This window comes from Orbicella franksi, chromosome 1, assembly GCF_964199315.1.
Source record: "Orbicella franksi chromosome 1, jaOrbFran1.1, whole genome shotgun sequence".
NCBI lineage: Eukaryota > Metazoa > Cnidaria > Anthozoa > Scleractinia > Merulinidae > Orbicella > Orbicella franksi.
The window spans coordinates 6,894,920-6,908,590 of record NC_138145.1 but is presented as its reverse complement, the minus strand read 5'-3'; the positions used below and the strand labels follow the sequence as shown (position 1 = coordinate 6,908,590).

General features: G+C 38.8%; 1 protein-coding gene across 1 annotated transcript; it reads right to left on the bottom strand.

Annotated features, from left to right (window-relative positions):
• Positions 1–3,477: 3,477 nt before the first annotated feature.
• Positions 3,478–5,273, bottom strand: LOC145482804 (substance-P receptor-like). Its single transcript, XM_081461449.1, has one exon. The coding sequence runs from the start codon at positions 5,055–5,057 to the stop codon at positions 4,215–4,217; it is 843 nt and encodes a 280-aa protein (XP_081317575.1). The 5' UTR covers positions 5,058–5,273; the 3' UTR covers positions 3,478–4,214.
• Between the last annotated feature and the right edge of the window lie 8,398 nt (positions 5,274–13,671).

Here is a 13,671-nt window from a genome sequence, read left to right as displayed (position 1 = left end):
AAAGAGTTAACAAGCATAAAGCATGCCACCAGGGATGTCTGAACTAAAGGACACGACCTTTCCCATAAAACACTGCAGAGTCTCAAGATTGACCTGAAAAGATGATAAAATGCTTTCCCTCAAAATCCCAAACTTGGTCTTCTTATCCTGGGGAATGAGAGAAAACTGGCGCAAAAATCGCACCGGAAGCCTCAAAAACAATTGACTGTGGAAGGGACACACTTCGACTTGCCAGCTTCTATCAAAAGTAACACGCAATGCAAGTCGAAGCCTCTGCTCTCTGTGCACTTGGAAGAGAAACAGAACGCGCCAGAGTAGAAAGAAGCTGTCAAACATCACAGCCAGCGCAAATACAGTGATAGGGCGGCATGCGAAACGACAAGACCGAGATTGTGGTTGATGAAGGCACTCACCCTCCCCCCCTCCCCCACCTCCAAACAAGAGACAGCCTACGAAACACGGAAAAATTTCCCACCCGAGCTCTCCCCAAAACATTATCTGACAATGGATGGAGTCGGACATGATGATAACAACTTTCATCGTAAACTATTGTCTGGAGATGCCCAGGCAAGACATACCTGAGGATATCTGACAGGTGATCCAATTTAACCGGAAGATCCCTGATCCACAAATTAAGAAAAAAAGGCTTTGACGGTTCGACTGTAATGGAACTACGTGGGGCGGAGACTCGCCTCAAACCACTGAAACTCCAGAGGACCCCGCTGAGCAATGGTATCGCTGATGAAATAAAAAAAACTGTGTGCAAACAGCACAGTTCTTGACCCACATTATAATGGCGGTAAGCGACTGCGTATGACAGAATTTCCCTTAGAATTTCCCCCCTAAATGGGGTGAAAAATCGCTTTACCCGAACACCAACCACAACTATCTCGAGAAGACCCACAGCAGAAAAACTATAACAAGCCAGAAAATGCACAATATCCGACAAAAGCCAGGAGGCCAATGAAGGGTTGGCTTCCCTGTGACAAAGAGCAGACAGGAACAAGTTCAATTGACCGCATGTGCGAGTCCTGAACCTCCATGTTCCGACAGGCGAAAAGAGGGAATGACTCGCCAAAAACGGAGCAAAGAAAAACGTGAACGAAACTGAAACGATGCATCGAGATTTGACAGGGAAACCAACCCCTCGTTGACCCCAGAATCCGAACCAGGCCCAGAATAGAGACATACAGAAGGTCCCCCTAGGATCAAAGATGGGAAGGTTTAAAAAAACAAAAAAACGACAGGGACAAAACAGAAAATATTTGCAAAAACTAATCTAACAACAGATATTCCTCGCAATCAAGCGCGGTAACTGATCTTCGCTTACAAAGCGGAAAGCCCCAACAAGCACGAAACAATAAAAACAAATATTCCTCGCTACATAGCGGTATCACATCGCTTAAAGAGCGGAAACTTCCAGCAATAAAGAAACAAACTAACAAATATTCCATCTCATCGCTTAAAAAGCGGAAACTTTCAGCAATAACAAATACTCCTTGCTACATAGCGCTAACTCATCGCTTAAAAAGCGGAAACTTTCAGCGATAAGAAATTTTCTTCGCTACATAGCGGTAACTCATTGCTTAAAAAGCGGAAACTTTCAGCAATAACAAATATTCCTCGCGTACATAGCGGTAACTCATCACTTAAAGAGCGGAAACTTCCAGCAATAACAAATATTCCTCGCTACATAGCAGTAACGCATCGCTTAAAAAGCGGAAACTTCCAGCAATAACAAATACCCCTCGCTACATAGCGGTAACTAATAGCGTAAAAAAAGCGGCCTGCAAAGCGGGAAACATAACACAGGGAAAGCAAAATATAGAACGACAAATATACCTAGGCTAGCCTACAGCAGCGAAAACCGGTAAATAATAATGAGAACAGGCAAAGAGAACGAAGAGAGGAAAAAAGCCAGAAAAACCCGAAAACATATACAATAAAAGAGAAAATACCTCGGCCGTAATCACTGGAGGCGGTTCAACGGCCGCCGGTTCTTCTGGAATCTCAATAGGAGCTGGCCAAGCAGGGAGTTTGCCCATCAAGGAAGAAGGCTGCTGCCGGTTGACGGTAGTACGCGCAGCAACAAAACCTTCCTCCATCGGAACGCCGGCAAAATGACAATGATCACTAAAGGCAAAACCCGGTAATTTAAACGAAGAGACCGCAAAGCATCATGGCCGCCCTGGGGCATAAAAGCATGGTGGAATTTGAGGGATTATATCAACTTCCGCGATGCGCTAATTATGTATGCAGTGAGAATAGTAAGGCATCTCTCCCGTTTCCACTCTCAGATCGGTTCGGTTGTTTGAATTTTTGTTGCTTTATCCAGTAGGCTGGAGCAAAATGTTTCAACTTTGAGCTTTAGGGGAACAAACATTGAGGTCAGTGTGGCTTTGAATCACAGACCGGCCTCTCGGCTCCACAAGAGCTTGCGCTTAGAAAACCTTCGGTGACCAAGCCTAAAAGCGGAGCTCCTAAGCCGGGTTGTTCAAAGCCCGATTAAACTAACAAACAGCCCGATTAATTGCGAGGTTTTTGTGAGGTTTTCTGTTTACATTTTTTCGTCTTCTGTCTTGAGTTTGAATAATCTCAAACTCAACAAACATAAGCAGTAAAACATTTTTATTCCAAGACAAAGTTTATAATTGGGTCAACTTTTAAACTTGGGTTAGCGTTAACCGCCGTTCGAACAAACCGGCTTTGATTACAACAAGGTCGCCTGGCCTGGGTCCGCGATTCAGTCGAAAATCAACACTTGATCAGCGGTCAACTTCAAAAAAACTTGTGTTCTAAACCTGAGGCCTCCATATGTAATGGTTAGCGGATGCCTTGTTTTCACGGTGTCAACTAACCTTAACATGGACTTCCAATCTATTAGTAGACCTGTTATATAGTAATGATTAATTATTAGTCTGCTGGTCTCCAGATCCCAGCCCTAGCCGGTTCATTGTGTTATGGATTACACCCATCCCCCCATCCCCCCTCCGGAGAGATTTTGTTTATACGCAGCTCTGTGCTGCTGAAGCCTCCAGTAGCTGTTCATTCATCTCTCACGGAGATTTTCATATGTCATTTTGACGGACAGAATTCTTGGTTTTTTTTTCCAGTTTTCTTGAGCAACATTGCCGAACTAGTACCTTTTTACATTCTAGTATCATATTGAATTGGATAATTTCCCATCAATTCACGTTATTTTCTGACTTTCTGAGGAAATATCTAAATCCAAGGAGGTGAATCCAATGTGGTGAACTTCGTGACATCATGCAACCTTATATTACGTCATGACCAACAAGAAATATGTCATCCTGAAGAGCAAGCTGAGGAATATCTATTTAATGGAAAAGTAATTTACATATGTCTTATAACAACGAAATCCCAGGGGTTTCAACGGGGTTCAACCAACCCGCACACTCCGCCCTCCAATCCTTGTACCGCGGGAGGAGAGGGGGCGGGGTGGGTGGGGGGATTCAAGTCTGCATGATAAGATAAGATATGATAAAATAAGATAACTTTATTTATACACGTTTTTTTTTTTCTTTCATCAGTCAATTAAGTTACTGGACATGTATCTACCCATCTACCTACCTACAATAAAAATTAATAACAACAATTCAAATAGAAAAAAAAACTGCTTTTCATGGAGGCCTTATCTAAAAATTTACTTAAAATTAAGATATTACTTAAAACTGTGGCGACTTAATTTAGAATTGAAATCGGTCAGTGAAGATGTTTGTCTTAGGTCTGTAGGTAAGTTGTTCCACAACTGAGCTCCGCTGTACGAAAAACGTCTCTTAAGATAATCAGTCGGAGGTTGTGGAAGAACTAATTAGTTTTCGCAAGTACGTCCACGTGCTAAGTGTCCTGGTGCTCCAAGAGATGCAAGCCTTCCAGTTTTTCGACACGTTCACGTGTAAAGTGATTTACAATTTGGTAGTCAGTCAATCATCTGCTTAGGATTGACACGAAGCATCCACCTCATCAATTTGTAATTAAAGACACGCTATATAAATGAAACAGCCTAATCAGGACAGAAAGAGTGGGATCTACCCCTTGTCGAAAAACCCGAGAAGACAGACCCAAGAAGGTCAAGCAGCCCGAGGTTGCCATCTTGTTGATATCTCTAGGGAGGCAAACACCTAAAACAAAAACGGGTCTACAGAGGTATGAGTTACTCAAGAATATACTTATTTAGCATTAATTTTTTGTTTTCATAATTGCTCCAAGTCTACGCTTTGGGATCGATAATGAAGAAAATTATGGATCTTGATTCTCCTGAAGAAATTCCTAAAGATATGTCTAAAATGATTTCGAAACTTTTGACTAAATGTGAGATAAATGTAAGGATTAATGCCACTGTAAGAGATCGTTAGCCAAATAAGAAATATGTGTAAGTTTGGACTGATTTCCACAAAACCCCCGACATTCAAAGCAAATAAAACATCGAAAGGAAACCAACACATTACGTACAAGACTACAATTGTGATCATCATCCGGGTAACTTTTCTCGCTGTATTTATAGCTTCGGCCTGTCCTTCATTCTGATTGGCACCTTCTCCTGGCACCTCACGTGACCATAACTTGTGACATACAATTGTGTACAGAGCTGCTACTACAAACAGAGGTAGAGCAATGTTAACAGCGGCTAAAATTAAATGAGAATTTATCCACTCTGATGAGAAATCACAGTAATAATAATGCTTTGTTTTGACAACTTCTCCTTTAACAAGGACGTTTGTCGAAGAAACAATAGCCCAAACCCATAATACCAAAATTGTTTTCTTTAAATGTTGGGATACAGGTGAAGATATTAGAGGTCGAGTTACTGCGCAAAATCGTTCCACAGCAATCGCTACAAGGATCCAGTTTGAAAATACGGGTGGAATCACTAAGATCTCCAGAAACAACTTGCATGTAACTAAACCAAGAAGTCCTCCAAACCATTGGCTCCCTAAAGAATTAGTGCGGACAATAAAGCTGGTTAACTCTGCGAATGTAAACACAATATCGGCGCACGCTTGGTTTAAAATCAGATAGTTGGTAGTGTTCTTCATGGAGTTATCTGTTCGTATAATGTGAATGATGACTGAGTTGCCAAACAGTGACGCAGTAAATATGGCACCGTAGGCAAGGTAAATTAGCGACGTAATCAGGATGTGTGTTTCTCCGAGGACTTCCGTAACGTTTCCTGGTGATAAAAATAGATGTATGTGTTGGATAAAGATTGAACTGCACAATTGGTTTACTAAATAAAATTGTTTCCGTTTGGTCACGTGTTGGCTAATGCATGTTTCATGGGCTAGTCAAGTATATGCAGAAAAAATGATATACTGGGCCCGATTGTTCAAAGCTCGATTAAGCTAACCCAGGATTAAAAAGAATTTTGATTTCAGTTTTGTAACTTTTCGGTGAGGTTTTCTGTTTATAATGTTTGTCTTTCAGTTTTGAGCATGGCTAAGCTCAAACTACACATGCAAAACGTGAGCAATACATCGGTTAACTTTTAATCCTGGGTTAGCGTTAACCTGCTTTCGAACAACCCGGCCCTGGACTCTAGCATTAGTTTGCAGTCAGAGATAAACATGTTGCAGGAGGAATGGAATCTGATTGCGTGGCATTTTTTCTGTATAAATACGTTTAAAGGAAGAATGTTTGAAAAAATGAATACAATACTGAATATGTGCTTGAAGCTGAATCTAATTACCTTCAGTGTGAGCATCAAGGCTTTCGTTAACAACACGTTGAATATTGAACATCTTGCTTTCTGCTAAAAGGATCTATTATATGAAAAATAGGTATCAGATTGGTAAAACAAAGTTTGAATAAAAAAAGAAGTACTCAAGTAATCCACGACCTTCCAAACATCCTATAAAGCCTAAATTCAGAGATTTATACTTCATGATTTTCAAAATTAATCCAAGGGAGCCCACAGTAATCGAATGACTTAAGGAAACTCAAAGAAAGAGAGATAACTGCGAGATGAATGTCTAATAAGGATTATCATTATGCACTGTAGTCACCATCTGTCTTCCCATTGGCTAAAAGCCTACAGATAATTCTGGGAAACAGTGCAACCTACAGATTATTCACTAATTTGCTAGCAGATTAGTGAATAATCCGTGCGTTGCGCACGCAATTCCAAGACCAATGTCAAGTTCACGGACAGCGAAGTAAGAACATGGCTTGTCGAAAATAAACTGTGTTCGATGCGATAATGCGTTTGGCGTTATTTTCTTTAAAACAGAGTATAATAAAACAATTATTAGATTCGGTTTTTGTGACATCCGAAACAATCAAGGTCTGGGTGAGTGTTATCAGCCTCAGCCTTCGGCTGCCTTCGGCTTCGGCTGATTCCACTTACCTCGACCTTGATCATTCCGGATATCACAAAAACTTCATCCAATAATTGTTTATAAATAATCACGCAGGACAAGCTTTGACTCAGCCAACAGGGACAACTTTTTTCTCATATAAAAACACGTTAAAGATGCCTGAGGGGGAGGGTTGCCTCGGGTAATCGAAACCTGATACTGACTAAGGCATTAGATTACGTAACGTAACGTAAGATGTAAGGTCTTCTTCAACAAGCTTAAGTTCAATGAAATTTTTTATTACACCTTTTTGTGCTTGAAAATTAAGATAAGATCAAAAAGAAGATATGTCAGCTCCATCGAAAAGTACTAATGATCAATTACTTTACACATCATTTCATAGGCTGAAAATGATTTTGCCTAGAGGCGTTGACATTGTCACGGGCATGTTGTTTGGTTTTTAGAACGTTCCACGCCATTTTCTAGAACATTTTATAATTTGCAATGGTTTCAGTTTCATTTCGGTGTAGAAAAGAGCCTATAGTGAACAAAGTTTTAAATTCAGAGGTTTCAAATTTCAAAAGACAAAATCCTGACCAGAAACCATGCTGAGATGTGTGACTTCTTAACATCGGTGCAATATTGTGAATCTCTGGTAAGAGACCTCACTACAACACTTGGTTAATGAACTGATATACGGTCACAGACATCGTATAGGAAGACAAAATATCTCTCGTAAATATGTCGGCGTAAACGGCAAATTCACCGCACGGTAATGCGAGAAATAAACTACTTTACTCTCGGTTGTTTTAATTAACAATCATAATGTAAATTACTCGTGTGGTCGTTCAAAGATCTGCTAATTAGATTCTCGTGGTCAGATGCCTCTCGTTCCGCGACAGGTTGTCGTCGCTTCGCTGCTCAAATTTGATTGATGATAAGAGAAACGAAACCTGCAGGACAAGGGTATATTGTGGTATTTGCTTATCTACTGCACTAGTTGTCGCCTATAGGAGGATATCAGTACAAACAGTGGCATCAGAAGTTCAAATAAAAAGCTTTAATTGGATTTTTTTAATAAGCTTGCCGCATGACTATTTCCACAAAGTCTGTGTTGCCTTATTTTAATAACCTTCTACCCTTACCTTGAACAATAAGAAAAAAAGAAAATATATTCAGTTAAATATATATTAACTTTGTTTTGAACAGCTTACACTGAGTTGAAATGGTCAAAGTTGAATTTGGGATCTACTGTTTCGCGTTCGGTATCCTTCGGTAATCGTTCTTTAAGCACAAGAGAAAGTCTTTTAAAAATCTCTCATTTTGTTATCATTTTTTTTCTCATTCTGATGATACATGCATGGAATATATTTTCACACATTTTATAGAAAAATTCATATTAAAACTGGTACTTAGGTTAGGAAAACCTTGCAACTCGCTTGTAAAGTGTCAATTCTGCAAAAAAGAAAAATAACATAGCTACCTACCAAATAACGATGTAGTAGGGATGTTTTAGGTCCCTCTACCGCAGTTGTAATCTTGTCAGTGAGATATTTCAGGAAAAAAAAGAATCATTGGTTCCGTTAGTAAGCAGTACAGATATTCCAAGTTGCTGATGCGAGGTTTAAAGATAATGTAGCCAACGCAATTTCGTATAATTCAAGAAAATCGTTCAAAGTATATCACAACTTTACTTACTATGTTATTTTCTTGTTCGGTTCGACGTTTATCTTCTCAACATCGACAACAAAGATTTTCATGGCGACCGGTGGTCAACTTTCCTACTTTGTTTATTTTCGTTTTCCGGATAACTAAACAGGTGTTTTCAATTTCATTTCATTTATTTGAACTGTACAAGACCGCAACTGTTAATTTCTACAAACAGACAGACTGCCCATTGTGTTTTTTCTTTTGTTGATTTAAGATGTGACTACAACATAATGGGTTGGTGAAACGCAGGCAAAATTTCAACGCAACATATTGCAACATTTTGAGCACAATTTTTTTGCTCACGCTTTGCCACCCTGTTGTATCATAAAACATATTGCAATATAGAGTAAACGTTGTGTGCTTTTGGCCATGTCTTATAAAAAGAGTTGAACAAACGCAATCTTTGACTTAAGTCAACATGACTAAGTTCACATGTTTTGATGTGTTTTTAATGTACTCTGTACTCTCCCGTTCATATTAAAAAATAAGAATGACAAACAATACGAGGAATTGAGGACACTATATTCTCCCTTCTATACGGTAGGGTCATTTTCCAGGAGACAAAGTCAAAACAAACAAGGACAAAGTGTACTGGTTATTTTTAGTCCTACTAAACCGAACATAAAGTTAATTTTTATTTCACTTCAGGTATACTTTTCCTGATCTTTTAATGCTGGTTCAATTTCATTAGAACACCAATTCTCATTTTCTTTGATTTTGCACTACCCCACCAATCGATTGGCTGAAAAGACGTTCGCCACTTTGTCACCTAATCAGAAGTAAAACCAAAACCATGCTCACTCGCTCGCACACCTTCTTCCCGCGCTATGCGTCAGCTACATGTATTTGATTTGCGTTTTGATTGGTTCTGCAGATGGTCCGTATAATCTGTAATTCTTCAATTGACCAGTATAACTTTTGGTATGAATCGAAAACTTCTGTATAGTTTTGGAAGTGAGAACAAATTTCACGGACATTTTTTGGGGATTAATTACTCATCATCATCATCGTCATCGTCATCGTCATCGTCATCATCATCATCATCATCATTTTAGACTTAGCTTGACTAAAAAGTGAGACAATCACTATTTCGATTCGTGATCAGCTTTAAAACTTACAATATATTTTTACACTTCCCGTGAATTACTTTTCTTTTATTATCTTGTTATTTCGAGGTGCACCTGGAAACTGTAGCTCTTAGCTAAGCGTGCTGACCAGGAAAATTTTTATCTCTATTTTTAAGTTAACATTATCGAAGAAAGGTGTGAAGCTAAGGTTTGTCATTTCGCACTGCCGCTGAGTGACGTGCACCTATTTCCAGATCAGCGATCAAAGAAAGATTTAGTGGATGCACGTTTCTCGCTCAGATGATTAAGGGGCTGTTGTGACTGCTATTGCGCCACGGGAAACAATGCCACAGTTAATGGTTATGGCAATTCTTCACATTGAAAATATAACGCCGAATCTGGCCCGCTGTGCACAGCGCGAAAAGGCTTAGGTACGAGTTTAGCGCTAGAGTGTTGCCATGTGCATAGCGGTTTCCCCTTTAAGGTCGCTATTAGAGATGACAACTGAGGACAAAGCCAAAGTATTCATTCTTTTCATTCTTTTACTTTCTCTCTTCCTACTCAACACGATTGCGTGCTCCTCGTGCATCTATTTGTGTTATATTTGTTCTAACTCTACGCTCCGGGATCGACTACTGGGAAGAACGACCTGTCTTATCGTGATTTCCCTAAAGAATCGTCCTAAAGTCTTTAAAATTATTGCGAAACAATTGATTAAATACTAGGTAAATACAAGGGTTGAGTGCACTATAAGCGGTTGTCAACCAATTTACGAAAAAATAGATGCTGGTATTCATGCCCCAATAACTTCCAAAATGTAATAAGAAATATATATCCAGAGGAAAACAGCAAAAAACATATAATACCACAATTATAGCAATCATTATCCGGGTAACTTTTTTTGCTTTTTTAATGCCTGTATTAAAAAATTGTTTAGAACAAAGTGTTTATATCGCCGGCCACCAAACTGAAAATGATGTCAATTCTAATGGCATTAGCTCAGTTTGTTTGGTCAACCGTGAATTGGCCATGATGTCATGTGCTCACGCCCACCGGGAGTCTACACGGATCAAAGATTTCTCTTTCATTTTATGATCACATTCTCTTTTTGCCTTGAAATATTGCCTCGAAATATTATAAGCTGTTTTCATACATTTATTGTCATGATTTTATGAACAAGAGCACAGTCAAATGTTTTATGTAATACGACCAATTGCACCGCTTTTAAATCAGAGGAATTAAATATTATTCTTTAATAGCTAAAATTGTTGTGATTATTTTTATGAAGTTTCGACCCAGCGTTTCCGTTTGAGGGAAGGAAACTAATGATCTTGTGTAAAGTTAATAATCAAACTTACCGACATTTCTCAAGTTCAACGCGAATGCTTTAAAGTCTTTGTTTGGTGAGTGACACGATTGCATCTTGTGGAAGTCCAGGGTAATCCAAGAATCTCAATAAATGAAAAATGTCCCTTAAAAATGTCCCAGAAAAAGAAAAGCACCCTTAAGCTATTTACTGGCTACCTCTACCATACCTTTGGAGCTGTCGCAACTGTTTTTTTATACCCCAATCTTCCATCCAGGAAAGAGTTATACAAGTGGTCAAAACACTATTTCATTAATTTTCAATTTTCTTTATTGGTTTTTTGGCTCTATTATCTTTGCCAGATATTAGGAACCACAAAAGATTAATTCGATTTATACTGTAAGTCCACATCAGTCCTTTTCTTCACGCGTAATCAATGAAAGGTTGCGACTGGGGTCGTAAACTTCCTCCACACAAGAGGCTGAGTTACAGATATTTAAACACATTTATCAAGACTCCCTGAAAAGGGTTTTTAGCCACAACACCTGCTAAACGTAAAACTGGTTCAATTAAAATTAAGTTGAAAAAGCGACATCCAAATATATACATTAATAGGTGGTAAAACCTACAAGTAAATAAAACTGAATTATAAAGAATACACTTGCCAGATATATAGACGAGAATTTGAGAAAATACGTTAAAAAGAGACGCCCATGAAGGGATTCAAAGATGCTTTGATATAATTTTATCTAAGTTATTCGTTGACTGTAATTACTGGGTAAATAGTTCCGACAAGTTGTCGCTCGGCGATGCGTGAAGGATCTTTGGTAAGTAGATATCCAGCAGAGCTCAAGGTCCAGCATATCTTCGGATCGAAGATTGTTCATTATGTGACGTTGTCCTATGCATAAATGTAGCGCCAAGGTAGTTGGCGCACAAGACAACAGTTGTTAAGAAATAGTCTGTTCTCGGGACAGAACAACTCAGTAGTTCAATTTGAGGCTATCTGGAAGTCGTGTAAGGCCCTGCTGTTGAGTCTTTCTCAAAAAAAAAGGGTAAAGCAGCCTTCCTATCTTGATCTGCCATGATGTGTCCAGTGACCTGATCAGTGAAAACGTTTGATCAATTAGCTCAGTCAGTTTGTTCGGTGGACTGTCAATTAGACTATGAAATCAGACCTCAAAGATCAAAGATTACCTTATGAAAATACTTTCAAGGGTCCATGTTGTGTCGCTTATCACGTATACCAGTCTCACAAATCAAAACATTCAAGCGTTCACCTAGAAGAAAATTGATGCATTCTTAAATAGTAATACTGTATTTTCGAAGCGGATAGCTGTCAACTTATCTGTAATTAACCTTTTAACAAGCCATACCTAATGAGTGTACCCAAGACTGTAGATGTTACGTGCGCAATATGGCTGCTCTGCACTCAGCACGCCACCAAAAATATATATATCGTAACCATTCAATAAATTGAGTCAAGAATCTGGGATATGATAGATGATTAATATATGAACCACCTCGCCAAGATTTAGGTCTGTGCAGTTTTTCATTGGTGCGTTAGTTGGAAAAAAATTTCACGCAAATTTATAGAGCTTTGTTTGGAGACGCCATGTTGGTGCCCTTCCGAGGGACACCAACATGAAGGCCGTAAAGTAACAGAAACATCTGTCATTGAGGTTTGCCTTTGAAACGAAAAATTATTACTCTAGAGCTGTTGTGATAACAGCAAGGAACTGCGACTGTGAGTGTATCACCCAACGTCATTTAGATGAATTCTTTTTTCTTAATCAATAAAAGCATACAGTCGAACCCCTATAACGCGGCCGATGGGAGATGGCCGATTACTAGGGATTGGCCAGTTAATAGGAGTTCGTTTGCTTTGAATGTATTTTAAAGGTGTTACGGAGGCAGCTTGGCCGAGTGGTTTAGGGTGCTGGTGTTGTAATCCGGAGGTTCCTGGTTCAAGGCCTCAACCCTGCCACTAGCGGGATTTGTTTCTCGGTAGTCCCGAGCTCAAATCCTCGGTCACGCTTTGTAATTAGCCAACTGGTCTGCCTCCTGCCAGTTGGGATTTTTAACTATGTCACGTTTAATCGAAATATTTGCTTCCTTTGTTTCAGTGGCATGCCTGTAAACTAGCTAAGCTTAGTGCTTGTATAGCTAAGTGCATGACCACTATAAATAAGATTTACAGTTTTACATTTACATTTACTTTCAGGTTATCGTGTAATCACGTTAAGACAATCAAAATTAACGTGTTTGAATGGTTCTATCAGCCATCAATTTCTATTCTAGACTCTTATCTGTTATCGTCTTTTCCAAAACAAAGCCAATCTAAGTGTATTAGATTTTCTGTGGTCGCTCAATAGGGCTGAACGACAATAGAAAGCCCTGATCGGGACAACCAAAGGGTGGCCAAGGCCGTTGATAGTGGTGGCCAGTTAATGGGAATAAATAGGTTATACATTTCAACTCACAAAATTGACCCTCGACGTTTATTTAGTCCAGTCTTCTTTGCAGCTATGCTGAGTTATGCTGCATCGTCTCTTTTAATTCCGGTTTTATCTTGTCATGAAAAAGAGATCGCTCTTTGAATAGAACCTTACAGGTTCAATAGATTGATTCAAATACTTCATCAATGAAGTTTGCTTTGTTTCATTTTGATTGATTTCTCTGCACGCTTAATTTTAATTACATCGAATTTACCTTTTTTTTAATTAAAAAAATAATGATTTGTTGTTATTATTTTAAGAACGTCAAGTGTTCCAAGAAACCTACAAAGGAATAGAAAAATGTTTTTCATGGGATATTGATGTTTCTTTCAACATCAATATCCCATAAAAAAACTTTTTCTTTTCAACCGTCAAAGTACCATGCACCATGTTATTAAAAATTAAAATAAATAACATTATTTGGTGTTAAGGAAGATCTTTCTTTCTTTCTTTTTTTTATTTTCCTCTCGCCCTTCTTTTTTAAAAGGCAAGGGTAATATTCAATCCAGGGTAAACAATATCATACAGCCATAAGTTATGATATCCAGTGTAGAAATCATAATTAGATATCCCACATGGTTTGTATTCCACCCCAGTTATGGCAGTTAAAGGGTTCCCCTTGGCTTGTTTGGAGTCAACCTTCGTATTAATTATATCGGGTTCATATTAACATCAGAAAATAAATCCAATGTTTGACAGATTGTATTTCTTGGCACCAGACTGCCAATTTCATGTCCTAACACGCAAAATGTATTCTACATTTAAAGCCTAGGCAA

Coding starts and splice junctions, on each gene's coding strand:
- LOC145482804 (XM_081461449.1), bottom strand. CDS start 5,057: ATGAAGAACACTACCAACTATCTGATTTTAAACCAAGCGTGCGCCGAT.